Here is a 27,917-nt window from a genome sequence, read left to right on the forward strand (position 1 = left end):
ACAGCCAAGGGGAATGTGCTGTATGTCTCAGGAAACTCAAATAGGAGCTCTGTATCAACGGAGAGGGATGGGATGGGGAGGGAGGTGGGAGGGAGGCTCAAAAAGGAGGGGATATATGTGTACCTATGGCTGATTCATGTTGAGGTTTGATAGAAAACAACAAAATTCTGTAAAGCAATTAACCTTCAATAAAAAATTAATTAATTAATTAAAAAATTCACTTAGGCAAAAAAAAGTATATGGGAACCACCGTAAGAGTCAAAGCCCTGCATTTTCATCTACCTCTTTTTTCATCTTGCCACAAATCAAGTCAGTTTTCTCCCATAATTTTAAAAGGTTCCCTGGTGGCTCAGTGGTGGAGAGTCTGCCTGCCAATGCAGGAGACCCAGGTTTGATCCCTGGTCTGGGAAGATCCCACACGCTGCGGAGCATCTAAACCTGTGTGCCACAACACCAGCCTGAGCTCTGGAGCCTGGGGATTGCCCTACGGAGCCCACGTGCAGCCTAGTGAAGCCAGGGCACTCTAGAGCCTGTGCCGCACAACAAGAGAAGCCCCTGCGATGAGAAGTCCATACACGGCAACTGGAGAGTAGCCCCACTAGCGGCAACTAGAGAAAAAGCCCACATGGTGACAAAGACCCAGCACAGCCATTAAAAAAAAAAAAGGTTTCCAAAAATCTCCCTCATCTGGATGTGTCAGTTGCTTGCATCCCACCTGTCCGAGCTGGCTTAGCTCCTCAAGCCTCTCCCTGTCTCCCCCACCTAAACACCAGCTCTAGATCTCTCTCTTCCTCCAAGGGCACCAACGTTGTCCGTCTTTCTCTGATCTTCTCAGGTCTGTGGGAGGCAGCCCTGGAGAGGGGGAGAGAGCTCTGGATATACAGTCAGAAGATTCAGACGCAGTTTTTGCCCTTGTCACTGGACTCACCAGCATGAACCTGGGCATAGCGTTTAGCCCCTCTGCTCTTGGTGTGATCATTAGTCAAATGGAGACAGAAGTCTCCTGCCTAGTGTCTCTCCCAGGGTGGTCCTGAAAACAGAGTAAACTTCAAAGGAGCTGTCCCCACACAGGATGATGTGAAAATGAAGAGAAATCTGATATTTCATATGTTGTATGTACCATGCAACATATTACTGGGGCCATTTTGTTGCCTCTGTTTTGCATGTGTGTTTCTGCGTGGGACTGTGAATTCCAAGACAGCAGAGAACTTTGTGCAGGGTCCCAACCCCACCATTTGCAATCAGCCATTGATGCGCTTTGGTAACTGATGAAAGCTGGTCTTGGAGAAGAAGGAAGAGACCAGTGAGTGATAAAGTTGCTCAGTCGTATCCGACTGTTTGCGACCCCATAGACTGTAGCCTGCCAGGCTTCTTTGTCCATGGAATTCTCCAGGCAAGAATACTGGAGTGGGTTGCCATTTCCTTCTCCAGGGTATCCTCCCCACCCAGAGATTGAACCCCGGCTTCCTGCATTGCAGGCACATTCTTTACTGATTGAGCTACCAGGGAAGCCCAGTGAGTGACAAAGTGGATATCAAAAAAATCTGTATGTGGAGAGACTGACTGACTTTCTCTGAGTGACAAAGCTTTTACAGTCACATCAGTGGTTTAACATTGATTTAAGGTGTTTGCTATTGCTGACCTGGAGCAGATGTTTAGGAAGACACTTTTAATCAAACACATGATTGATTTATTTTGCTACTCCTTTGTGTCTTGATTAAGGCAGCTGAAAAATGCCCTTTGTGTCCAACAATGACACCACTGACTCACCATGTGGGGAGTTCATCCTACAGTTCATATTCCACCGGGCATTTCCTACATTTGCGTCTGTAGATATAAATTTGAACGGCTCCCAAAGCAAATGTGAAAAAGAGTGAAAAAGAGGTCTTGATAAACAAAATGAGCAATCTGGGGAGGTCACTTTTATTTATAGTATGTAAATCACAGAGTTGATATTTTATTTTTGAGCTTAAGAAATCATCCAGAAACAATGGATGCTTCTTTGTAGGCTTAGAAACCATTTCCTAGAATACGGGTCAAGTTGTTTCTTTGTCTGAAGTTTTGAACAAGGGTGGCTTTGTTTCCCTTTCCTCCTGGGAATGCAAGCTCCCACGTGGGGTGAGGGAGCTGCTTTCCCGACCCTCCCACTCTTTTTTAAAAATTATTAATTTATTTTTAATTGGAGGGTAATTGCCCTACAATGTTGGGCTGGTTTCTATCATACATTGCACTTTTCACGGCTGCGTCAGTGGCTGATGAGGGACAGCGCAGAGCAGGGACAGGATGGGACTTGGACATGCTGGCTACTGAGCAAGGTGCTAGGAATAGCTATGTATTAATACAAAGAAAAGATGTTACTAATCTTGGATTTGGGGGCTGAGAGGAGATGTTTTGTGACGGGTTAGCAGTTGAGCTCTACCTTGAAGCACCAGCAGTTTTCCAGTGTGAAAACATGAGGGAAGCGCATTCTAAGTAGGGCATGGGGTGGGAGTGGGGTCTGCTTGAGAAACATTCTAGGGCTTGACTGTAGACGGGATAAAGGGAAGGAGGGATCCAGTGAAACCTGAGGCCAGAGAGATTAGTTTGAGATTGGATTGGGAAGGGCATTGAACAATCAGCCTAAAGAATGTGTATTTGATCCTGCAGGCTTTGGGGAGTACCTGAAACTTTGTGTAAGTTAGCAGAATGGCCTGGTCTGACCTTTGTTTAGGAAGGAAACCTGGTAGGCATGTGGAGCATGGATTATGAGGGGAAAGAAGGGAGGCACAATACGGCATCTAGAAGGATGGTGCTGATGAACCCATTCGCAGGGCGGCAATGGAGACAGAGAGCAAAGGGGCTTGCGGACGCGGTGGGGGAAGGAGAGCGTGGGGCGCATTGAGAGGCGCACCAAAACATACACACTGCCACATGTAAAACTAGATTGCCAGGGGAAATTTGCTGTATGAGGCAGGCAGCTCAAATCTGCTGCTCTGTGACACCCTCGAGGGGAGGGATAGGGTGGGATGGGTGCGAGGTTCAAGAGGGAAGGGCCATCTGTATACCTATGGGTGACTCATGTTGATATATGGCAGAAACCAACACAATATTGTAAAGCAATTATCTCCCAATTAAAAATAAATTTAGAAAAAAAGAAGGGAGGCAGAGGGATTGCTTAGAAGCCAAGGGGTGATAGGAGTCTGAACCAACACAGTAGGGTGGATCTTTCCTGACTGGGCAGGATGGTGGGGAGGAAGTAAAACTGACGACTACGGGTGTTGATCGAGTGATTGGCTGCTAGAAAACTCTTTACTGAGCACTTACCATGTGTCAGACACTGTGCCACTGAGGGGACAGTCTCTGCGCTTGAGGACCTACCTGTCACCCCTGGGCAGGGTGCCTGGGCTGCTGGCGGGAGCTCTCCAGGACCGGGACTGTCTGGGGTATTGGGAAGACAGAGGGACATTTGACTTGGGTCTTAAAGGATGGTGGCAAGCTGATCACATCCCTGAGCTGCTTTAAAAATATATATATATTTAATAGATTTATTAAAGCATCTTATCTCAAAGATGGAAGCACATAGAAATTAGAAACATGCAACCATCATCTTCCACAGTCAAATTAAAATGTGACATATTTTTCCTGCTTTTATAGCTGAAAACTTCAGCTCTTACACTGAACTCATTCACCCTGAATATTTAATTCATTTTTCCTGAAAGTATCCAGGATAGCAAATAACCAAAATGCAAACTATTATAAAAAGAAAGTGCACAGTTAAAAAGGAATAGGTGTAGAGAACACCCCCTTTCCACCAACCCCCATCAAAGGCAAACAATGGCATTTTGCTCTTGCTTAACCTAGATAATCTTCAAAAACCACTGAAATGTAATATTCTTTTTTTTAAACCACTAAAATATAATATTCTTAACAACAGCAACAACAAAATCTGATATTTAATACGTATCCAAATAGCTTGTTAGTGTTTGAAAAAAAATACTTGAACAAAGGAAAATGTACTTTGTATCAAACAAGTATGAAGAGGCCTGTTTTGCAGCATTCTGTAAAATAAACAGGACAAAAAGCCGGTACAGTGTTTATTGACAAAGGCAGACTTTCTTCAGGCAGGTATATAAGGAGGCGTTGGTTCTTTCCTAGGCATCACTGCCATTTCACAGGTTGGCAAAACATACTGGGGAGGTGCTTCAAAGGCCGGGTATACAGTAATCTATGGCATGTTGCTGCTGATGTATTCATAACAGTCCCAAACACAGTTGATCAGATAAGCCTTAAAGTGATGAACAAGGCAAAGAACACAGGAACAATGAACAGGAGGCAGCTGGAGTCCAATGCCAGGAGGTCTTCTTTATAGGGAAAATCAGGTAATTGATCCAGATAGTCTTTGATTCTTGGCAAATAAGTGAGAGAACTGATAGCAACCAGGCAGCTGAGAAAAAAGTCAAAAAGCCAGTAGCAGAAGAGCGGAGTCAACCAACCCAGTTGATAAGAAATTGCTCCATATCCCAGCGTTAAGCCAATTATAAACACAAGAACAGAGACAGCAAAAGAGAACACAGGCATTATCAGCCATTCTCTGGGACGAATAGTAATCGCCAATGGCTTCATACTGAATGCTGACAGCTGGCATTGAGTTTGGGTGTGTTACCTCCATGGTCAGCAGAATTGCCATCAACAGGTTGGCCACCGTCTATCAGGTCCCCAGGATGATTGTCCCGGTGCGGACATCGCAATAGTCGCAGCATCAGGTGCTGTAGGGCTGGTCACTGAGGCTCTGCTTGAAAGTCATAGACACCGCTGGGAATCTTGAGGGCCTCTTTCTTGGCCAGGCCCCTAACAAACGCCTTCCACCCTGCGGTTGAATATCAATAGCTCCGTCACTGTGTATAAGCCAAATGATGTGTCTTCCTGGGCTGCATTTTAAAAATGATTGCCATTGCTCTAGGGATGAGGCCCAGTCTTTACCTTGGCTCTAAAAGCTCTGCTTAGGGCTTCCCTGGTGGTCTAATGGTTAAGAATCCACCTGCCAATGCAGAGAACACAGGTTCAGGCTCAGTCTTATGTCTGTTACCAGCTCTCTTTGGCACCTGGTGCTTCTCAGAGCACTTCCTCAGAGATGTAACTGAGCACCTTCTGTGGTCCTTTGGTTTGTGTGTGTTTCTTCCCATTAACCAGGGTGCTGGTTGATCTTTGGAGCAGGATTGAGTGTGACTTTTGCTCATCACTCTATCTTTGGTGCTTGCACAGTGCTTGGCAGATAGTACATTCTCAACAAATAAATATTGACTGACTGGTGGACTAAAACAATTAGTAAAAGGGGCAACGGTCTTTCAGGAATAGAGGACAGCAGGAACACGCGTGCTGTGGTTTAGTGTAGGAAGGACTGGTGACTGGCTTATGCGAAAGGGGTTAAGGGAAGAAAAAGATTAGGCTAGAAAATATGTTGGATATACTTGGAAAAACCGTCTGTGCCCTGCTAAGAACACCCTGGATTCACGTTAGGTGCTCCCGTTACATCCTCTTCCTCCCTGTCAGAGACTGCAATCTAATTGTTGGCTTGACCCAACTAGACTATAAACTCCTTGAGGGCAGCGGATCTGCCTGACTTGTTCGTTAATGTAACTCCAGAATCTAGAATGGTGTATCTGGGACTTGGTAGGAAGCAACAAAAACTTGCTGAATGAATGAATGAGTAAATGAATGGATGCTTTTTATCACGGGAGCTTGAGAGCCATGGTAGGTTTTTAATCTGTTTAGATTTGCTCTAGGAAATGCTGCTTTGGCAGCATGGTAGAAAAAAGAAGGGTAGGTTTTCATTTATTTTATCCTTTCATGTTGATACTTGAGCATTTAGATTTCTTGAAAAGGAAGGAGTAAAGGTACAGACTGATTCAAATGGAATAGATGAGAGGCAGGAGATAAACTGGGCGGGTGTTAGAGTCATTCTGGGGAACACGCTGGTGGATGGTCAGGGGATAGCTGTGGGAAGTTGGAAGAAGGAGAATTGAGAGATGATCAATTTGCATGACTGATGGAAGGTGAGGAGTTGGGAGCAGGCAAAGATGATCCCGAGACATGCCCTATTTCCATTTGCCAAAGAAAAGTCAAATTTCTTGCTGGGGAGGAAAGGGGGTAATGCGGGGAGCAGATTGAGTAGGAGTCACCTCCCATTCCAGTATTCTTGCCTGGAGAATCCCACAGACAGGAGCCTGGCAGGCTGCAGTCCATGGGGTCGCACAGAGTTGGACACGACTGAAGAGGCTTAGCACACACGCGTGCCAGGCCCTGCAGGACCCTTCTGAGGGGCTGCCCTCCCCTCTTGGAATTGCTTGGGCATCCCCTATGCTAGACTTCAGGCAAAATAACAAGACAGAAGGGAGTTCTTCCAGACAATATGCTGATGAAAGAAAGCAGCTCATTACCATAGGAGACCACATAGATTTCTTTTCTTTCTAAATATACATTTATCCATTTCTTTGTAATCAAAGCAAGCAATACGGCAACAGACACTTGGGGTTTCTTCACTGTTTATTGATATGCAGTAATGGTCTGCAATAAGTTAACTGGATCTAGCGTTTTCCCAATTTTCACTCATTAAAGCCTCCTTCTTATTAGACTTAGGAGTCATTCATTTAATTTCTTCATTGAGATAAACACTCTCCAGAGGGTTGGATGGAAGGGGATGTGCTTGGGCCTCATTAGACTGTGGGAGGGCAGTGGAGGGTCTGTGGCTTGAACTAACCTTGGTGGGATGATCCAAACAGAACTTGAAGGAGGTGGGGCTATTTGAGGGGATGCAGGGATATTGTGGGTGTAGGTGGACCATGCTACAGATGGAGACTCTCTGAGGTTGATGGACTCAATGCTGATAGATGAAGCTAAAGAAGGGGGATGGATGGGACTAAGGGGGATATACAGAGTGTTCCAGAATCTCAAGCCGGCATTACACCAGACATGCTTTCCTCCTGGAGCACCAACCTTTCCCTCTCCAGGGGATAAAGTGAGAGCAATTACGGAGGCTGTCTAAGCAAGTCTGAAATCCACAGGGGAGGCAGTCAGAGAAGATCATGGGCAGGCTTAAATCCACAAAGGCTGAAGCTGTCATTCACTGGCAGACGCAAAGGGGAGATAATGATCAAGCTGGAACTCCACAGGCACTGGCCGGAGCTGTGGTCACAGGTGGGATTTCTTCTCTTGGAGCCTGCCCATTCAATGAATATGGGGCTTCTGGGGCATGTTTGGGAATGGGGAAGACCCTGGGCCAGATGCCTCTTTTAAAAAACTTTATATGTATGAGAAGAAAACGCAGGGAATGAGCTCCTTGACATTGGTCATACGTATAAAGTTTTTTAAGAGAGACCATTGAATCTACCATCTCTCTTATTAAAGGAGAAAACTGATGCTCTGAAAGGCGAGTAAGTCATAGCACATTGGAGGCCATCCAGGCCCAGGTCTCCTGACATGTTGACTCTGGATTGATTTGGGTAGTATGGACATTTTAACAATATTAATTCTTCCAATCCATGAGCACAAATTTTGTGTCTTTTACAATTTTTTTTTTTTAAATCAATGTCTTATGACTTTCCACTGTACAGATATTTCACCTCCTTGGTTAAATTTATTCCTAGGCATTTTATTCTTTTTGATGCAACTGTAAATGGGGTCATTTTCCTAATTTATCTTTCTGATAGTTAATTATTAGTATATAGAAACACAATAGTGTTTTGTTTATTGATTTTATATACTGAAACTTTACTAAATTCATTTGTTTCCAGGCAAGACTTTACTGGGGCTCTTGTTGCAGCAGTGGGGAGCAGGAACAAACAACAAGTTCCCAAGCTTGCTTGCTCCCTAGGTGCGGTGTTTCTCATATGGGGTGAGGGGAGGGTTGTGTCCAGGGGTCGGGCTGGAGGGGTGGCTTAGGTGTTTGGCTTAACCCTTAGGGGCATGGTGTGTGCAGGAGGCAGCTCTTCAGAAGTGGCAGTTATGTTTTTGGTTTCTTTCTATCTTTGTCCAGAATTTGCCCTAACTGCACACCCATGCCATTATTTTTTGTTCTAACAGCTTTTTGATGGAGTCTTTAGGATGATCTGCAAATAAGGAGAGTTTTACTTCTTCCTTTTCAGTTTGGATGCCTTTTATTATTTTTTTCTTGCCTAATATGACTTTTGTTGGCAAAGTAATGTCTCTGCTTTTTAATATGCTGTCTAGGTTGGTCATAGCTTTCGCCTTTGATTATTTTCCAGAATTCTAAAAAAGTCGATTCTGACAAATTCTTGGCCAGTTTTCTCATTGTTATGGAGGAGACCATTTTTGAGAGCCTTTACCCTGCCATTTCACTGATATCCCTTGGACTATACTTGAAATGCTCTTCTATGTGATTGCCTTCTCATTTCTCAGAAATTCAGCTCAAATTTCTCCTCCATTGTGAAGCCATCTCTGGGTCCTCTGGGTAAGGCATAAGCTCTCCCTTCATTCTCCTGTACCTCTGTGTCCCTGCTTCTGTTATTTCACTCTGCACAAAAACAGTTCTTTATATCTGTTCCCATCTCTCCTCCCAGTCTGCAAGCTCCTAACTGTGACTTATCATTCCCGAGGCCCAGGTCAGTTCCTGACACACAGTAGGTATTTAAGGCTGAAGAGTATTGTCGGGAGACCTCAGTGCCTGGCCAAGGGCATCTCAGCTCCAGCCATCGTGTTCTCCTCCTGCTTCTGTGACTGACTCATAGCTGACCTCTGTCTCTTCATTGTATTGTGTGCGGAGATTTCTGTGCGATGATGAGAATGATGATACTGTAACAGTAGCTAGTGTTTACACAGAGTCTATGTTAGACACTAGATATAAAGCTACAAGATTTTTAAAAATATATTTAAAAGATCAAGTATTTATGTATTTCGGTTGTACTGGTCTTCGTTGCTACTCCTGGGCTTTCTCTAGTTGCAGTGATTGTGCTGAGTAGGCTTCTCACTGTGGGGTGGCTTCTCTTGTTGGGGAGCGCAGGCTCAGGCTGCAAGGGCTTCCGTAGTTGCGCATGTGGGTTCAGAAGTTGCGGCACATGGACTTAGTTATTCCGCGGCACGTGGGATCTTCAATGTCCAGGGATTGAACCCATGTCTACTGCATTGGCAGGCCGGATTCCTATCCACTGTACCACCAGAGAAGTCTGCAGAAACTTCCATCTTCAATAGCTAAGAGTTCGATACCCAGTAACTCAGTTAATTCCAGCATCAGCTCTGTGAGGCTGGTACTATGATCATAACTTTACAGGCGAGGCTGGGTAAGGGAAGTGGCAGAACTGGGGTTGGATGAAGGCTGACTGTAAAGCCCATTTCTTAACTGTCCCACCTGAGGAATCTCTGAGAGGCATTGGAGGAGGAGAAGCCACACCAGCCCTTCCCTTCCCTGGGACCTCTTCTGCCTCCTTGGCTAAAGAGATGTGGCTGCCAGGTGTGTTTAGCCCATCCTCGTGCTTTGAAGCAACATGGCACTAAAGTCTCCTCTAGTAGCTGGTTCCCAGGGCAGTGAGGTGGACAGGGCCCATTTCCCTGGCATTGGGGTGATAAGTGCAGCCCAGAGAAGAGAGGTGACAGAGATCCCTCGTCATCATCCCAACTGCAGCACAGAGACAGCCCCAGACTTCTGGGAAAGCCAACCCACGCAGGGGTGAGATCTCATCCGCAGGGCTCAGAAGCATTTCAACAAAAGCTAATGTCAGTCTCCTGAATACAGCCCTGTCAGCGGGAAGGGGTGGGGGGTGTATTATGCCAGCATGCATGGGGCACACTTTTTGGCACAAGGGACCTGGTTGCTAAGCAGCAGGAGCTGGCTTCCCCTCCTCCTTGTAACCTTTTTCTTTTTCTCTGTTTCTAAGCTTCCAGTTAGCAGATGGGAGGGCTGGGGCTGCCCAGCCAGCCTAGCCCTTGGTCCCCTTTCCTGCAACAAGGGGTCTATTCATGGTTTCTGAGCAGAGTTCATTGTCTCTCTGGGGTGTGTTTGTGTGTGTGTGTGTGTGTAGGGCAATGAAGGGAGGAGCCATGTGTGAAGCTCATGGAGACCTCAGCCTCCAACCAAACTGGCCAGGCTATTTAATCAATGCTGATCCAAGAACAGAGCCAGGACATTGCCTAGCAGAACCCCAGGCTTTCATCGGTGCCACTGACCCACATGGTAAGGCCAAACCCTGTTCTGGCCTCTCTCTCTTTCAACCCCACCCTTGACCCCACCCTTGGGCTTCTTTGTTGTTGTTCAGTGGCTAAGTCAAGTCTGATTTCTTGCGACCCCATGGACTGCAGCATGCCAGGCCTCCCTGTCCCTCACCATCTCCCAGAGTCTGCCCAATTTCATGTCCACTGAATCAGTGATGCCATCCAACCATCTCATCCTCTGCCACCCTCTTTTCCTTTTGCCCCTGGCAGCTCTGGTGCACAGGCTGGATCCTAGAGGGGGCCCTGTGTGGCCAGGCATCTGGTTTCATTTCCCTGGGGGCTGACATCTATTTCCCTCTCTCATCCCCCATGTGGCTAAGCCAGGTGCTTTGCCCATAGGTGACTCTTAGTAAATCATTATCACTCAAAAGGAGGACCTGTGTCATTAAAGACCATTTTTGCAGGCTACCACAGGAACCTGGACAGGTGAGTATTGAGTTGGGGCAGTGTCCCAGGTGAGGCCAATTTGTTCAGAGGCCGAATGTCAAGCCAGGCTCCCTTGATCTGAGACAGGAAAAAGGGCTGGGTGTGCCCTGGAATTCTTTCCAGACCAAGGCTGTTGACACGGGAAGGTGGTCTGTAGGGAGATGGGCATCACTTCAACTTTAGGGACTCTTTCAACTTGACTGGAGTATAATTTCATTGAAGAAAGGATCCATAGCTTTTACATATTTCTAATTAATATATTGGGCTTCCCTGGTGACTCTGATGGTAAAGCGTCTGCCTGCAATGCAGGATACCTGGATTCGATCCCTGGGTCAGGAAGATCCCCTGGAGAAGGAAATGGCAACCCACTCCAGTATTCTTGCCTATAGAATTCCATGGACAGAGGAGCTTGACGGGCTATAGCCCATGGTGTCACAAGAGTCAGACATCACTGAGCAACTAACATACTATTAATTTATTATTATACTTAATATTTGTGTTTTACTTTATAAAACCCTTTTAGCCACATCATCTGTTTAGTTTCTTCCTTCCTCCTTTCCTTCCTCTATCTTTCTCTGTCTTCCTTTCTTCTTTCTTTCCTTCCTTCTATTCAGTGTGCATTAACCGAATTCCCCCTTTGTGCTAGGACTTGAGCCAGACCTTGGGATCCTAGACCAGAGAGAAAGGGGAGAGAGAAAGACAAGTAAAGAAGCATAATATAGGGTCACAATAGGTGCCCTGTGGGTTGAAGAAAGCTTCCTGGAAAGATGGCACTCAAGCTGAGTTTTCAAGGGCCCTAGGGGTCAGTGTATGCGGAAGGGAAGAGCAGGCCCCATGCCTTCATGGAGTGAGAGTGTGTGAAGGTGTGAGGATGGGCATGTGTGTTAACATGACCCCGAGTCCTGCTGTGGAGGAGTTAGTGCTGGGAGGTGAGGATGGAGAGCTGAGGAGGGGTGAGATCACAGAAGATGCTGTGAGTCATGGCAGGGTGCTTCTCCTGAAGGCTACAAAGACCTACTGGGTGCTATGAAGATGGGGTTAACTTGCTCATGTTTGCATTTTAGAAAGATCACTCTGGCTTGGAGAAGGAATAGAGACAAGGCTAGAGAGGGGAGACTACTCAACGGGAAGCAGGACTTATCACCGTTATTTCATAAATGAGAAAATTAAAATTTGGAGGGCTGATAAGTTACGACGTTCACACAGTATGCTGTAGACCTGGCTTTGAACCGCTTGTCCGGTGGTTTTTGCCAAGATCTTATTCTCCATTACTCTTCTTCACGGCTCATGAACTTCAAACAAATGTCTGACCTACCCTCCTCTAAGCTTTCTTACTCCCATTCCTTTGCCTCCTCAGTACCTTTTTCCTGGAACACCCAATGCCCATATATGTCATTTCAAACCCTATTCATCTATGAAGGCCTGTCTTAAAGGCTACCTCTTCCAAGAAGGCTTTCTTGATCTTCCCAATAAGAAGAAAGTTATCCCTTTGAATCCCAGTGGTAGCTGAACTGAACTTCCCTTTTGTCACTGAACACAACTTACCTTCAAGGACTCACATACAGATTTTTTTGGGTGGTGGTGGTGGAGGTCCACATTCATTTATCTTGAACTCCTTATAGCATCCCCTATCGTGGCCTGTCCACTTGGGCTAAATACTATTTACTGGGTGAGTGACTGCATGGTTCACTGGGGGAGGGGCTCTTCTTCCTCTGAGATAGGAGGGAATGATGAAGGTGGGATCTTAGGATTTGATGAGGGATGTTGAGGGATTCAGTGGATGCCCTCCATGCTGGCGAGGGGTTGGTGAAAAGTGTGGGCTTCGGAGTCAGCCTAATCTAGACTCGGGTGTCTGCTGTGACACTTACTGGGTGGGTGAGAGTAAGGTGGGTAGGGCTAGGGGTTCCAGGAGAGCTGGGAGGCCCGAGGGGCCTCTATGGGGACACAGGCAGAGACCCCAGGGTGGCAAAAGACTTGCAAGTGGCAGCGAGGATGTGGCTGGAGTTAGAGGGCGGGGACTTGCGGTGGGTGGAGATTTTCTTCTTGCTGAGTGACTGACAGCTGTCTCCACAGAGCCCAATGCTGGATGGCCAAGCCCCAACAGAGGCTCAGGATGCAGAGGATGGTCTGGGATCCGCAGAGCCAGGAGACCCGCTACGGAGGCCTGAGACCCAGCAGCAACCCAGTAGGCCAGACTGGGCCACCGGGGAATGACAGGGTAGGGGGCAGTGAAGGGACGATCTTCCCACATCCCCCAGCTTCTTTCTCCCCAGATCTTCCTAAAGTAAAGTAAAGTAAAGTTGCTCAGTCGTGTCCGACTCTTTGTGACCACACGGACTGTAGCCTAGCCTGGCTCCTCTGTCCATGGGATTTTCCAGGCAAGAGTACTGGAGTGGGTTGCCATTTCCAGGTCTTCCTAGGTCAACCTTAAATGACTGATGGCCAGAGGCTTTCTCACTATCTGTCCTAGACCTGCTTTTGCTCTGTTTCTCATCTGGGGGCTTGAGTGGGCTCTGAGGCTCCAGTGATCAGAGCTCTGCACCCCCGCCCCCACCCATCCCATGATAATGGGGCAGGGGGAGGTAGGCAGGTGTAGTGGGGCAAACTCCTGCTGCTGCTCGCTGGCTGTCTGGCCCCACCATGGTGCCTCGGGGTGCAGTGGGCTGGTGGGCAGGGGCAGGGCCCTCAGACATTCCTCTGCCCTCCACAGACTCTGGGGCAGGGCACTGGTGTGTCGGGTGGCGCGGCTGGGCGGTGCTGGGAGCCCTGGGGCTGCTGGCTGGTGCAGGCGTCAGCTCCTGGCTTCTAGGTCAGTTCTGGGACTTTCAGTGGCTGGGGGAGGGACAAAGAATGGACTCTGGGGGTGCTAGGAGAGAAGAGCAGGTAGTGAGCAGGTGTCTTGGGCAGGTGGGATGACTGCCTCTTCCATCTACTCTGACTGCAAGTGGAGACAGGATGCAGGTCCAGCTGGAGGGGTTCAGGCTCTATGCAGAGGAACGTTTTTGTCCTATAGTGAGAAATGTGCTTGAGTGGGTGATTCAGGGAGGCCCTAGTCAAGCTTTCCCTGGAGATCTTTCCTAGTGCGCGCAAGGGAGAGAGACAGACAGATAGACGAGACAGAGAGCACGATGCCTCTTTGCGTGTTGGGAGGGACCTGCCGAAAGCAGGGTGGTAATGAGGAGTCCCCGGGGGCTGCCTTGCCTCCCTCTGCAGCAGGAGTCTTGTTCTGCGCCCGGGCCCCCTCCTGGGGACCCCTTCCTTTCCCAGCCTCTTCTCTGTGACCCTCTCCTGTTCCTTGTCCTCTGAAGTGCTGTATCTGTGGCCAGCTGCCTCTCAGCCCACTCCTGGAACCCTGCAGGATGAGATGACTTTGAACTGCTCTGAGGCCAGCAGCCTCAGATTCCCAGAACAGGTGAGCCACACCCCCAAGGTGGGGAGACTCCCCTCCCCACCCCACCAGGCCCAGGGCCCCTGCACAGAGCTGGGATCCTTTGAATTTGCAGTCATCCACCTACATGTCCTGTGCTGTGAGGGTGAGGTCCTGGTCCAGCCTCCAGGAGCTGATCTCTTAATCAGGGCTTTCAGCACTCCTTGGGACTGTTTTGATCCCTAATGGGGGCACCACTAAAAGACCAGGCTGCCAGGAGAGGTGGTGACTTGCCATTTGGACAGAGGGAGCCGGCTGTATGGGGGAAGAGGAGCCAGGTGTGTGTGTGGGGCCAGTACATGGTGGACAGGGGTCTTGGCCCAGTGGCAAAGGTGGCGTAGAGGGCTGGAAACATCACACCACACTATCTCCCCATTCCCCCCTCCAATCTTGTCCCCTCCCCTCCAGGTAAGGGTGAAGGGTCAGAAGATACGGTGCTGCCAAGGCTGGGGTTAGAATCAGTTACAGAAATTAGTTAGGATCAGCTTGCCTGCCTTTGCTAGCTGTGTGTGCCTCTGAATACATTACTTCTTTGAGTTTCCATGTCCTTCTCCATGAAGTGGAGATAAAAATATTTACTGCGTGAAGCTGTAAGCATAATAAGAGCATAAAGTAAGGGAGCTTACCACAGAGCCTGGAAAAAGCAGATGCTCAAAAAGTGGGCACCATCACCCGTACCATCACAAGATTTGAAATCGGATGACCTAGCTCCATCACTTGCAGATCCTGTGACCCAGGGCAGGTTGCTTGATCTTCGTGCCTTACTTCCTGCTGCAGAATGGGGAGGATGGGCATTCTCATGCCATCGGGCGGCTGTGACCCTTGGTGATGGAGCTCGTGTGAAAGCGCCTGGTTAAACACAAACCTGAAAGGCAGCAGAGAGAGGGGTTCTTTTGTTCTCAGCACCGCTGGCTCCCAGGGGAACAGGGAGCCTGACATTGGGTGACCCGGGCGATCATGAAGGCCTCTTCAGGCCCCACGGTGAGGGGTCCAGCCCCTCCATCCTGCTGCAGACGGGAAGTGGCTTTCATGCCATGATCTCAGTTTCTTTCAGAATAAACACTTCTGAGGACATCTTGCTGGAAGTACAGCTGAGGGCCCGGCCAGACTGGCTGCTGGTCTGCTATGAGGGCTGGAGCTCTGCCCTGGGGGCGCGGGTCTGCAGGAGCCTCGGACATCTCAGGTAACTGGGGCCAGACTTGGGGCCTGGGCAGGGTGGAGGGTGGGTGGGTCAGGGAGGGGCTTTGGAGAACCTGCCTGCTACCATCAGGGTACTCAGGAAATGGCAAGAGGTCATTTTGGTCATCTCCTGGCCTCTGGGCAGGATGGTGCCCCAGCCTATTTCTCTCCTTTGGGCATCCTTGCTTTCAACAAAATATAAATCCCAGCAGAAGCATTCATTGTCAAAGTCTTGCTCAGTCACTACCCTGGTGCAGCATCTTCTATACATTTTGTTATACTAACGCCCCATCTCTCATATTGCCATTTAAAGCCAATTTCCTCCCATTTGATTCCCCTTTCCTATCAAGACTCACTCACCACAAGGCAGTGAACCTGTCTGACATCAGGCTCAACAGTTCCAGGGAGTTTGCTCAGCTCTCTCCTGGACTGGAAGGCTTCCCGGAGGAGGTGTGGCAGCCTAGGTAGGGCTTCTCCGGAAGGGGTGAGCTTGGGGGTGGGACTGAGTGATGCCCCTCACTTCTGTGAGTAACCCAACAAAAATCTTCCAATCATGGGAGCCTAGTGGTGAGGACACCAGAGGTGTTAGATAGGACGACAGACAGGAATGTTTCACTTCATACGAGTTCTACCCATATACATTGTTTGTTTGCCCCTCACAAAAATGGCAGGATTGGGTGTTATTGTCAGAGGATTTGAAATGGTACTCTTATTCCCATTTCACAGATGGGGAAACTGAGACTCAGTGAGGTAAAGGGCCTTGTGTAAGGTCACAGAACTGATAATCGGCCAAACCATGTCTTGAAACCAGGCTCTTGCCTCCAAACTAGTCCCCCTTACCCCTGATGCACTTCATTTGGATGACTCTGGTATCTCAGGAGAGAGAGAGTAGACTGCTTGGAACCCAGAGACTCTCCAGAGAAGAGAGGGCTCTGGGACGGACCTTCCCCTGATCCTGGGGGTGGGCGTCCTCAAGCTCCCCAGCAGTCCTCTCAACCCTGCTCTGAAGCCTTTTCACCACTGCAGACACTGTTCCTGTCTGAACCTTGGCCCCTCTGACCCAGCTCCTGCCCCCTGATGCTCCATCAGGGGAATGCAGCGCTCCTGCCTTAGATGTTGGAACAGGCAAAGGGAAACAGCAGTGGAGAGACTTCGGCCAGGAGAGCCGGAGGGCTGTGAGGATCCAGGCGTTGGATGCTGGGGCCAAGAGATGCACAAAGAGAAGAGGGCTTTGGTCCAAAAGAAGTGGAGGTTTATGCCAAGAAAGAGGAGGGGAGAGGAGGGCGGGCTGTGAGTATACTGCGCTGGGCAGAGGGCTTGGATGAAGTGGGGTTGGCTTGGGCAGGAACAGCAGGTGAAGGACCGTGTCCGTTCACTCACTTGCCTATCCACTCTCACTCGAACATACTTGGGGCTTTAGCGGGAACAACTGCATTTTTACATCCATCAAGGCTCTGTTTGTAATTCTGGGCTCTGCCCACATTGACGCCCTGAGTGGCCAGGCGGAGACTGCTTACTGCCCGGGAGACCTGCCACGCGGAGGGGTCTGAAGGCTTGGGTGGGGGCGGGAAGCAGACAGCCGTGGCCATAGAGCGGCCCTGTCTGCTGTTCCCCAACAACGCCCCCTCCTGCAGGCCCCAGGGGGTGTTGGGCCCGGGCTGGGCCCCCGGCCAGCTCCTTGCTGGGGCTGCCTCTGTTTCGCAGGGACCGCTGTGCTTCTGGTCAAATCGTCTCCCTCAAGTGCTCCGGTGAGTCCCCTCCCGGGTCTGGGAAGGAGGCGCTGGCAGAAGGGGGTCTCCCCCATGCCCCTAGGGTGGGAGAGCCCCAGTTCGAGGCTCGCCTGGGTCTGGGGGGATATCCTGCCCACCCACCCACGGGGCCCTTCCTGCAGACAGTCTTGCCAGAACAGAGCCCCATGGATGCCTCTGTTCTGCCCCCACCAGCCACTGATCCGGGCAGGCAACCTCCTTGCCTCACCCCCCGCCCTGGCCTCTGACACCCCCTCCCCTTCTTCCGGAGCATCCCAAAGGGGGAGCAGCAGCTTCCAGAGTCTAAGGAGGGCCAAGTGGGAGACAGCGCATGGAGCTCCTTTCTCCCGTTTCCCGGTCACCTGGCCATCTTCAAGTGTCGTCTTTATTTGTCCTCCCGCACGACAGCCTCCCATTTGATCTCTCCTATGGCCCAGGCGCTTTCTTAGGTCCTGAGGCTCCATGGATGACACAGTCACAGTCCCTCCCTTAGCGAGAGGGCCTTTCCGCTCCATGCTTAGGACCAGGAATGATAAACGGTAGCCGTCCACACTCCCCGGCAGACAGCCGCCTCTGTGTCCATCTCACGGGCGCTTGTCTGTTTGCAGAGTGTGGGGCCAGGCCCCTGGCTTCCCGGATCGTGTGCTGGCAGGCAGCAGCTCCTGGGCGCTGGCCCTGGCAGGCCGGCGTGGCCCTGGGCTCCCGGTACATGTGCGGGGCCTCCGTGCTGGGCCTGCGCTGGGTGGTGACCGCCGCGCACTGCACACACAGGCAAGTCGGGGGGCTCCAAAACGGGAGGAGGGTGCCTCCGGGGACTTTTCTGTCGGCCGTCAGTATGTTCTGTGTAAGATGTCCAGCTGCCTGCCTGCCACGTCTGCTGCGAGTGGGCCCCGGGGTGTTTGTGAAATTCCCCCTGTTCGGTGCCAAGCACAATCCTGCTGGAATGGCAGTAATAATACAAACATGGGTTCTTCGGCTTCATTTGGTTGTTAAGGTTTTAAAGTGCTTTCCTGCTCACAGTCTTCTGTACTTCTTAAGGTTTATCAGCACCATAATTAAATCAGTTTCCATGTCATTCTTTATGGCTTTCCTCCCCTTCAGACTGGAGCTTCCAGTCCTCCTTCCTGCCTCCATGGTGGCAGGCAAGAGTCTTCTTTACCACTGAATCCCTTTGTGGATTTCCCTTGCCTTGTTCGCATGGCCTACAACAGTCCTGAAATACAGTAGGTCTTAACACTGGTAGGAAGGAAGGAAGGGTTCTCCAGCCCTCTTCTTGGGCGGCAGGCAGTATAACCCTCATGTTACAGCGAGGAAGCCAAGGCCAGGAGAGGGGAAGTGGCTCCCCCGTGATCACACCTAGGAAGTGGGGAGACCACACCTAGGAAGTGGGGGGACAGCGCTGAGGGCAGCCTTGCTGACTCAGCTTAGAGCTCTCATACCACACGAGGCTCTTCCTTATGTGCTGCAAAACCTGGAGGGGGTGATGCTGGAGGGAGGCCGTGGTGGCCGATGACCACAGCGTCTCACTTCTCAATCCATCAGGGCCTGAGCATTTATTAAGCACCTACTGATTGCCCTGTGTCTTACCAAATGCTGGGGCAGATTCGAAAAGGCCTGGGTCCTGGGAACTTGCAGCCCGGGGCTGGGGCCCCACTCACAGCCTCGCTGGTGGCTTCTTCCACCTGCCACCTCACCTATGTCAGCGTCTCCTGCCCTCCTTCCCCCGGGCTCAGCACGGCCTTCGTGTGCAGTTTCAGGCTGTCCCGTCTGTCCAGGTGGCGGGTCCATACGGGGCTGGTCAGCCACAGCACGGTCAGGCCACACCAAGGGGCTGCGGTGGAGCGGATCATCACCCACCCTCTGTACAGAGCCCAGAACCATGACTATGATGTGGCCCTCCTGTGGCTCCGCACCCCACTGCACTTCTCAGGTGAGGCTGCGGCGAGGGGCGGTGCCCGGAGGGTGGGAGCCACGAGGGTTCCTAAGACCCCTCCATGCTGTGAACCCTACAACGGTGACTTCATTTGGGGGCCGTCATGGACTCTGGCATCACGGGGACCTTGGGTTGCACCAACTCTTCCACATGCTCTTTTGGGGACAAAGGGTCTGGCCCTTTTCATAGCTGGGTGGCAGGTGGGATTTGCCTCGAGGTCCCCAGAAAAGCTTCCCAGTGGCTCCATCTCCAGCAGGCTGCTCCACCCAGTTCCCAGGCTGGTGCCAGGTCCCAGCCAGGTTAGGATGGATAATAGTTAACTATATAGTTACTGGGCTTCTTATGTGGCCCTAGTAGTAAAGAACCCGCCTGCCAAGGCAGGAGATGTAAGAGACACAGGCTTGATCCCTGGGTCAGGAAGATCCTCTGGAGGAGGGAATGGCAACCCACTCCAGTATTCTGCCTGGAGAATCCCAGGGACAGAGGAGCCTGGTGGGCTACAGTCCATGGGGTTGTAGAGTCAAGAGACAACTGAAGCGACTTAGCACACAGCACGTATAGTTAACAGGATAACAGTTAATAAGCAGCACCATGTTATGGTTAATAAGACTTACTTTAGCAAACATCCTTTCACCACCACCCCCATCCTTGTAACAACCCTTTCACCTCCCCACCCTCATCACAAGCCTGACAGGGAGCTGAGGCAGGTGTGTAACGACGAGGGAAGTGACACTGTTCCAGTTGAGGAGGCAAACAGTTCCCGGGCAGGGCGTCTCCTCCACAGAGTCTGCCCTCGAAGGTCAGGCAGCTCCCTCTTTCACATGCGTGTGCCAGGCATGTGCCTGTGCATGCACACTCACACACTGTGCAAGGCTCACATAAGTGCACACACACACCTACTCCTGTGCATGCATACTCTCACACCACGTGCATGCGTGCACACACACACACATTCACACTCAGCACTCCTCCCTTCCATTGTTTCCTGTTGGGGTATCCCAGCCACAGATGTTGCTCTATGCTGTTTATAGAGTCTACCACGTACGACTGCTCTCTGCACTATTGTTCAACAGTTTATGCTTCTAAATTGACTTAAATATACTTAAAGGGAAACTTGAGGTTTCTACCAAACTGGAGACCTTATGACTTAGAGTGAATATAACAATCACAAAAATGTACAGACTGGAAGCAAAACAGTGCTCAAGTCCCAGCTTGGCACTCAGCTCTGCAGAACTGCTGAGTCGGGCCACTCTCTCTGCTTAGAAGGGGTGGACCGGAGTTGAGAGAGGCAGAGAACGGCCCAGACAGCCCCTGTCTCCTCAATGCAGAGGGGGTGAAAGAGAATCGAAGAGGAAATACTTTCTCCCAGTGAAGTGGTGTTTACCTAAGGGCAGGTCTATACACTCTGTAAAATCAGGTTCGGCCTGACCCATAGGACAGGTCCCATAGTTTTGGAACCATGTCCAAGAGGATCCAGACACCCTGGGGAAAATCTAAACTGGGTCCTTATTAGGAGAGGTTAGGTACAAGCGCCCAGCAGAAGTTCCCACTCCTCATCGGTCCCAGGTTGGGGGTATCACGTGTACCCCGCCCAGCCTAGGGCGCCGTGTACATTGCCCTTTCTACATGGTCCTCTGCGTGAATGATGACCCCCAGGTGGTACCGAGCCTGGCCTGCACAGCCACACAGGAAGCTGGAACTAGGGCTGTTTGAAGAAGGGGCGAGGAGGACTGGCCGGCCCTGGTCCTTGCGCCCAGGCTCCGGGGCAGAGAGGCGGAGCCTGAGTGGGGCCCAGGACCACTGCCTCTCTGCAGACACCGTGGGGGCCGTATGCTTGCCGGCGGAAGAGCGGGATTTTCCGAGGGGCTCGGAGTGCTGGGTGTCTGGCTGGGGCCACACTGACCCCAGCCACAGTAAGTCAGCTCCCAGGGCCCTGGGTGCACAGGATGGGGGGTGGGAGGGGAGGCATCTGTCCCCAGAAGTGAGGCACCTCGGCCTCCTCCTCGCTGGCCACAGGGCAACACGAGTCCCCTTCTCCTCTGGCATCACCCTTGGTCAGACCGGGGGGCCCCAGGGTCCTTCTGGGAGAACAAACTGGTATTTTGCCCGAAACCCAGGCCCTGTCTTCTCCCTCCCCGCCTCCCAGGAGTGTCAGGGCCTCAGCATCAGGGTGTATGTGTGATGCACACCCCTCCCCTCCAAGTCAGACGGACCCTCCTGGCCAGAGTCCTGGGCTCCCATGTCCCTGGGGTCCCTGGCGCCCTCTAGCGCCTCCGCCTTGCCCGCCTCCATCTGTGACCCTCGCGTCTCCCATCTACCTCCCGCTCCGACGTGCTCCAGGACGCCGTGGTGCCCCTGCTCAGCGCCCAGCTCTGCAACAGCCCTTGCGTGCACAGCGGGGCCCTGACGCCCCGCATGCTGTGTGCCGGCCACCTCGACGGGAGGGCGGATGCGTGCCAGGTGCGGCCGAGGGCCTGGTGCGGGGCAGGGGCTGCGGGCTGCGCGCCTGGCCCATGTCTTCTCTGGTAGGAGAGGAGGAGCCCAGGCAAGTGGGCAGCGCAGTGAGGGGCGAGGAGGGGCGAGGCGAGACGGGATTCATCCTGGAAGCAGGACGGCTTGGAGTGCAGGGTGTGCGCCCAGCCTATGGTGGGGGCGGGGAGCACGCTGGCTCCCCTCCACTAGGAGGGACTTAATTGCCCGCTTCTCTGTGTCCGGCGGCTGGATCCCTCAGGGGGACAGCGGGGGTCCCCTGGTGTGTCTGGACGAGGGCACGTGGCGCCTGGTGGGGGTGGTCAGCTGGGGACACGGCTGCGCAGAACCCAGCCACCCCGGAGTCTACGCCAAGGTTGCCGAGTTCCTGTACTGGATTCAGGACAGCGCGGCGCAGGTGAGTGGGGGCAAGGGGAGAAGACCGGTTTGTGAAAGACCCAACCCTCGGAAACCGCGACCCTCACCCTTAGACCCTTAGACCTGAGCTTTGCTGGGGGAGGGGGAAGGTTTTAGACTTCGGAGAGGAAGTGGTGCTTATGACGGCTGAATCCATTCTATCAGTTTAAGCGTTCACTCGGGAAGAATCAATCGATCTGAGTTTGTAGCCCAGATTCCTAAGCTTGGTAAACTTCAGTGTCCTGGTTATAACCATCCAGTCTATCTTATATGCTGTGATATAAGATTACATGATGAAGATTACATGAAATAAGGCCTGCTCAGCTCTAGGCTTGGAGTGAGTGACCCAAGTGTTATGAAGCATTTATTTATGACCGTTTCTCTTCCCTGGTCCTGCCTGCCCTCCGTGTGTGAGGGAGAGCTCAGCATCTAGCAGTCTGGTTTCAGCAACTAATTCATTCTGTGTGGTCCTGAGCCTACCTCTCCACTTCATCCTTACAGTGGGAAATGCAAGTGAGAAAACAAAAGCCCGTGATTTGTATAAAGTCCTTTACAAATAGATTTCCCGCATGATAGTGGGAAGCGTCTTTCTGCAAAGCTGGGCTCAGGGCAGGTGGTGGATAATACACTTTATAGAGTTTACAGGACACCTATGTATCCATCTTCTCATTCAAACCTTACAAAAACCCTGGAGAAACAGATATGCCAGTCCCATTTGATAGAAGTGGAAATGAAGGAGCTGAGTGGTTAAGTGATGTTTAAAAAAATTGTTTTTGGAGTATAGTTATTTACAGTAGTGTGTTGGTTTTGAGTGTACAACAAAGTGAATCTGTTATACAGATACATATATCCACTCTTTTTAAGATTCTTTTGGACATATGCACACTGCTATATATAAAATAAGTGATCTATGAAAATGCTAGCTGCTTGGCTCATGGAAGGAGGAGCCCTGCTCCCGATCAGCTCCTTTCTCTTTCAGCCCAGGACTCCCTTCCCCAGTCATATTGATTTGTTTTCTCCATCTCACTACACACCAGCCTCATGTTTCCTGGGCCCTCTGGCAGGTTCGCTAGATGGAGGAGAAGCAGCCCTGGACGCAGAAGGCATGGATCTCTTTTCAGTGCACAGGAGACCGTCACCACCCACCGGCCAGCCTCCAGGCCACTGTGCCTCTCTCCTTGGGCCCTGATTTCCAGTCTGTCTCAGCGGAGAGCCTCAATGACAGGAGGGAAGCTGGGACTGGGCTGGGAAGCTGGGGGAGCAGCGGGCTGGGGCAGGGGGCGCAGCTGGAGAGGAAGAGGCTGTCAGCGGCAGCGAGGAGCCTGCCCTTCTGTCTCCTCCCCTCTGTGGCCCTTTGCCCATCTTTGGGAGGATGCCCAGGCCTGCCCTGGGCCTGCCTTCTCCGCACTCTCAGGTCGGGGAAATGCCTCCCCAGAGACCCAGACTGGGATGCTCCTGGGCAGATTGGGTCAGGACTGGGTCAGCCCAGGTTAAGCCCACGGAGTCAGAATCCTCCCCACTCTCCTGTGGATCTCACCTACTTCCTGCTCTCCCCTGGCTCTGGCTGGCTCTGCTGCAGTGGGGCAGGAGACCACTGTAAGAATACTCTGGTCGGCAATGGAATAGCGGGGAGGTTTTAAAATGACAGTTCTGTGAACTGCTCCAGGACTTCCGGTATTAACGTGAAGTACGGTCTCGGTCTCCTCCTCCCATTCCCGCCTTCTCTCTCTCACATGCCCACGAGAAGGTGGTATTAGAATAATTCCCTCCCATGCATGTTTCTTAAAGCTCTGGAGCTGACTCCTGCTTGTCTCTCTAGTGCTTATCTCTGTACTTCTTTACATTTGTTAGGACTTCTCTAGTAGCTGCGAAGGTAAAGAATTTGGTTTCAATGCAGGAGACCCAGGTTCCGTCTTTGGGTTGGGAAGATCCCCTGGAGAAGAGAATGGCAACCCACTCCAGTATTCTTGCCTGGAAAATTCCATGAACAGAGGAGCCTGGAGGGCTACAGTCCATGGGGTTGCAAAGAGTTGAACATGACTGAGAGACTATATTTGTTAAATCTACATGTCATGATTGGCAACAAACAGATAGCTCCAGATATCCAGGTGCTCTAATGCTGCATATCTGAGAGCCACCCAGTCAGTGCTTCCTTAGGGAGGGTCTGGCGGCTCACAAGACCTATCTCTCTTCAGCTCTTGTTTCAGGACTGGGTTTTCTGGCTTAGGGAGATGTCTTTCTGAGTTTCTGCCCAGCTAGCATTTTCCTGGTTAAGCTTCTCCCTGACTCTCTCCTCTCTAGCAATTAAAATGCAGTTGGCATCTTGTTTCTAAAAACTGCAATGAATTTTTTATGGTGCTTACCCAATGAAATGCAATTAGCATTTAGCAATAACAACTTTTTCATGAGTTTATCAGCATTTTTTGAGGGGTAGTACAAATGAAGATTCATTTCTGGAGGGTCTGCTTCCTTTGCAGGAAGTGCTTAAAAACTAAGGGCCACAATTTACTGTGGTATTATCACCTGGGGAAGTGCTTGCTGGGAGCCTGCTGCCAAATTGCAGAAGCAATGCGGGAGGGGCCCCAATAGGTGGGAGGTAGCTTCACCCTGTGTTCTGAGAGCCTTAACTTCCAGCCTCCATCCTGAGATCAGCCTTTGCTCCTCTGCTCTAAGTCTCCACTTCAAGAGGCAATTCCAGGGCAGCCTATCTCCCTGGGCAGAGAAGAGTGACCAGCAAATCCATCAGCAGTGGTCTTTTTTGTGTTTCTGTTGTCCCCTACATGAACTTGCTTATTTAGAAAGTTTTTATTTACCATACTCATTATGATCTGTTAATAATCAGTAAGATTTGGATACCACTTTACAGATTAACAATCCTGCTTATGCGTGGTATCTCATTTAAATCTCACACCATCTATGTGGTGAAGCTATTATTGTGCCCATTTCACAGGTGAAAATATTAGTTCAGAAAGATTAAGTGACTTCCGAGCACCAGCCAGCTAATAAGTGCCAAAGCCAGGATGGGAACCATGAGACTGTTTATGCCAAATCCACCTTACTGTTTTTCACACAGATGAACAAGATGGTCCAATATTGCCTAGAAGTGTAGAATGGAGGGCTGGTTTAGTCACCTGTCCACAGTAATGCATAGCTATCCCTACTTTTTATACGTGAGGAAATGAAAACCAGGGAAGTTGAATGGCTCCTGCTAGAGTCCCTTCCTGAGCCATGTTCTTATAGGCAGTTTTGCATGATCTGACTCAAAATGTTACAAATGTGTATCTCCCACAGGAGGACAATAAAGAGAATGCTTGCTAGAGAATTTGCTAATAGCAATTCCCTCTTTGCCTATAGATGGCCCTGGTAGATTTCACCAGGCTACCAGTCAGATCTACAGACTCAGAGGCTCTCATCTGCCCTTCCGGCACAGCACCTGCCAATCCAGCCCTTAAAAGTGAGAAGTGAATGTCCTGGGCCGGCTGCTAGGGAGTAGGGCTGGAGATGGGAGCGAGGGAGGGTGGGAAGATTCAGGGCTGGAAGGGTTTTAATGAGGACCAGCTGGGGTGCCCAGCTGTGATACTCTCTGCAGGGAATTCAGAGGTAGAGAAGTGGCTGCCTTATTGGAGAAATGAGACATTTGCAATAAATTATTAGTGGCCAGCCATGAAGCTGAGTGGTGAGGCAGTAATTGCTAAGGGAGCTCCAAGAGCCTGTTGTTGACTAAGTCAGGGCAGTTCTGTGTGCAGGAAACCCGTCTCTCTCCACAGGGATTCAGCTTCCCACCCGTCTGGGGAGAGCTTACAGCCTCCTGAGGCTTCCCAGGAAGGGGGCTCCTAGCTGCCAGGCCCAGGGCAGAGCCCTGCTCTCATCTACTCCTTCTCTGTGCTTTGGGGTCTGGAGGGTACTGCGGGGTGCAGGTTCTTTTCTTGTTAGACCTTCCGTGGAGTCCTCTCCTAGGAAGACTGGCCATGAACAAGGAGGCAGCCCTGTCATTCCTTGGGAACATTCCTCAGGCTGTTTCCTGCATTGTATTTTTGGAATTGTTGGGTTCACCCACAATAGGACGAAACTGGAAATGTTATAAATGCTAAAAGCTGGTGTATCAGCTGTTGGGAGATGCTTTTCCCGAGTCTCTTCCTTGTTTCTTCTTGTCTCCCTTCTTTGCCTTCTCCTGACCATACACTTAGATCCCTCCTGGCTGCTCAAAAGAGAACCCACCTACACCTGCTCCCACTCTTTCCCCTCCCTCGGCATCCTGGGTCTGGATCCCTCTCTACCTCCCTCCTTAGACACACCAGAATGTGCCTTTGGGTTTGCGTCACCCCGGGGCCCTGCTTCCTTCCAAACTCACTGGAGCCCAGTGTGGTTGATGGCCCTTTAAGCTGTGTCTCAGATACCTCCACCCCTAGGAAGGCGCCTCACAGTAGGTGGGGAGCCGCATCCTACTGAGAGGTGAGGTTGGCGTTTCTTACACATTCCAAGGCCAGGACAGGGAGCCGTGGAACCTGCAGGCACTCTCTGTAGGTTTCCAGTGCCCTGGAAGCCCCAGGGCTGAGCAGTGTAGGGAAATCTGCTGAGGGTTTTCTCCTGGGGTTGGTACTGGGTGGACCACGCTGGGGACTCAAACAGATTGGAGAGAGGAGTTGTGACTCAGAGAAGGGGCCGTCTTCCACTAATGTGATAGGTAGGCTGGGGCTTCCACAGCACTAGGCTTATCTTCTGAGCGTTCTCTATTCTGAGGAAGCTCTGGCATCTGATGGTAGACAGTCCCGTCTGCATCTCTAACCACTAGAGAATGTGCTGTCCTGAGCTCGTGACAGCCTCCCTGGGGTTTGGTCCCCATCTGTCAAATAAGGGGTCTGGACAAGGGGGTCTCCATGGGATCTGCCTTGTCAGGCTGGCTGTGACACAAACCTCTGTTGCCTCTGAAGACTTCTATCCACAGTGTCCACTTGGGACCCCCATGGAGAAGGGCCCTTTGCCTGGGACAGATCTAAAAGAACGCGCTTGCTCTGGCTTCTTAGGCTCACGCCAGGGCTGTGCTCCGACTGCCCTCTGGGTCCCTGGGAGGCTGAGTCCCCAGGCAGAAGACTTTAAAGCCTTCTTTCCCCCTGTCCCATGTGCCCTGGTGAAGGTTTTCTCAGGGACTCCCCAGCTTACTCCCCAACACCCCAGGCTCTGGGTGGGGTTCCATGGTGCCAGCTCCCTAAAGACAGTGAGGGAATTTCCTCCCTGCCCTGAAGACCGTGGACACTTTCCTTCTGCCTACTTTCCCTTGGCATCTCCTGGGCTGCCCGCAGGATGCCTTGCTCTTCAGCGTTTCCTCCTCCATGCGGCCCAGTAGCAAAGAAAGTTCTCGGCCAGCAGAACTGTGACCAGGAAGCTTGGGTCCAAGCCATCCTCTTTCCAGTGCCGTGGGCAAGGAACACAGAGGGCAGAGTCTTTCCCACAGCCCCTCAGTTAGGGGATCCCATCTTCCCAGATTACCTAGGACTGAGCGCCATCAATAACCTCAGATATGCAGATGACACCACCCTTATGGCAGGAAGTGAAGAGGAACTAAAAAGCCTCTTGATGAAAGTGAAAGAGGAGAGTGAAAAAGTTGGCTTAAAGCTCAACATTCAGAAAACTAAGATCACGGCATCTGGTCCCATCACTTTATGGCAAATAGATGGGGAAACAGTGGAAATAGTGTCAGACTTTATTTTTCTGGGCTTCAAAATCACTGCAGATGGTGATTGCAGCCATGAAATTAAAAGATGTTTACTCCTTGGAAGGAAAGTTATGACCAACATAGACAGCATATTAAAAAGCAGAGACATTACTTTGTCAGTAAATGTCCGTCTAGTCAAGGCTATGGTTTTTCCAGTGGTCATGTATGGATGTGAGAGTTGGACTATAAAGAAAGCTGAGTGCTGAAGAATTGATGCTTTTGAACTGTGGTGTTGGAGAAGAATCTTGAGAGTCCCTTGGACAAGGAGATATAGCCAGTCCCTCCTAAAGGAGATCAGTCCTGGGTGTTCATTGGAAGGACTGATGTTGAAGCTGAAACTCCAGTACTTTGGCCACTTGATGCAAAGAGCTGGCTCATTTGAAAAGCCTCTGATGCTGGGAAAGA

At 50.8% G+C, this 27,917-nt stretch overlaps 1 protein-coding gene and 1 pseudogene across 1 annotated transcript; one reads left to right on the forward strand and one right to left on the reverse strand.

Annotated features, from left to right (window-relative positions):
• Nucleotides 1-4,096: 4,096 nt before the first annotated feature.
• On the reverse strand, nt 4,097-13,268 carry LOC110124271 (lysosomal-associated transmembrane protein 4A pseudogene; annotated as a pseudogene).
• On the forward strand, nt 13,267-25,290 carry TMPRSS5 (transmembrane serine protease 5). The gene is made up of 11 exons (XM_070472809.1): nt 13,267-13,435; nt 13,935-14,056; nt 15,067-15,236; nt 15,583-15,696; nt 16,937-16,980; nt 17,589-17,751; nt 18,732-18,910; nt 20,728-20,833; nt 21,238-21,373; nt 21,645-21,800; nt 22,864-25,290. Exons 1-11 carry the CDS (start codon nt 13,267-13,269, stop codon nt 22,870-22,872), a joined length of 1,368 nt encoding a protein of 455 aa, XP_070328910.1. The 3' UTR covers nt 22,873-25,290.
• The last annotated feature ends 2,627 nt before the right edge of the window (nt 25,291-27,917 follow it).

Source organism: Odocoileus virginianus, chromosome 10, assembly GCF_023699985.2.
Source record: "Odocoileus virginianus isolate 20LAN1187 ecotype Illinois chromosome 10, Ovbor_1.2, whole genome shotgun sequence".
Lineage (NCBI taxonomy): Eukaryota > Metazoa > Chordata > Mammalia > Artiodactyla > Cervidae > Odocoileus > Odocoileus virginianus.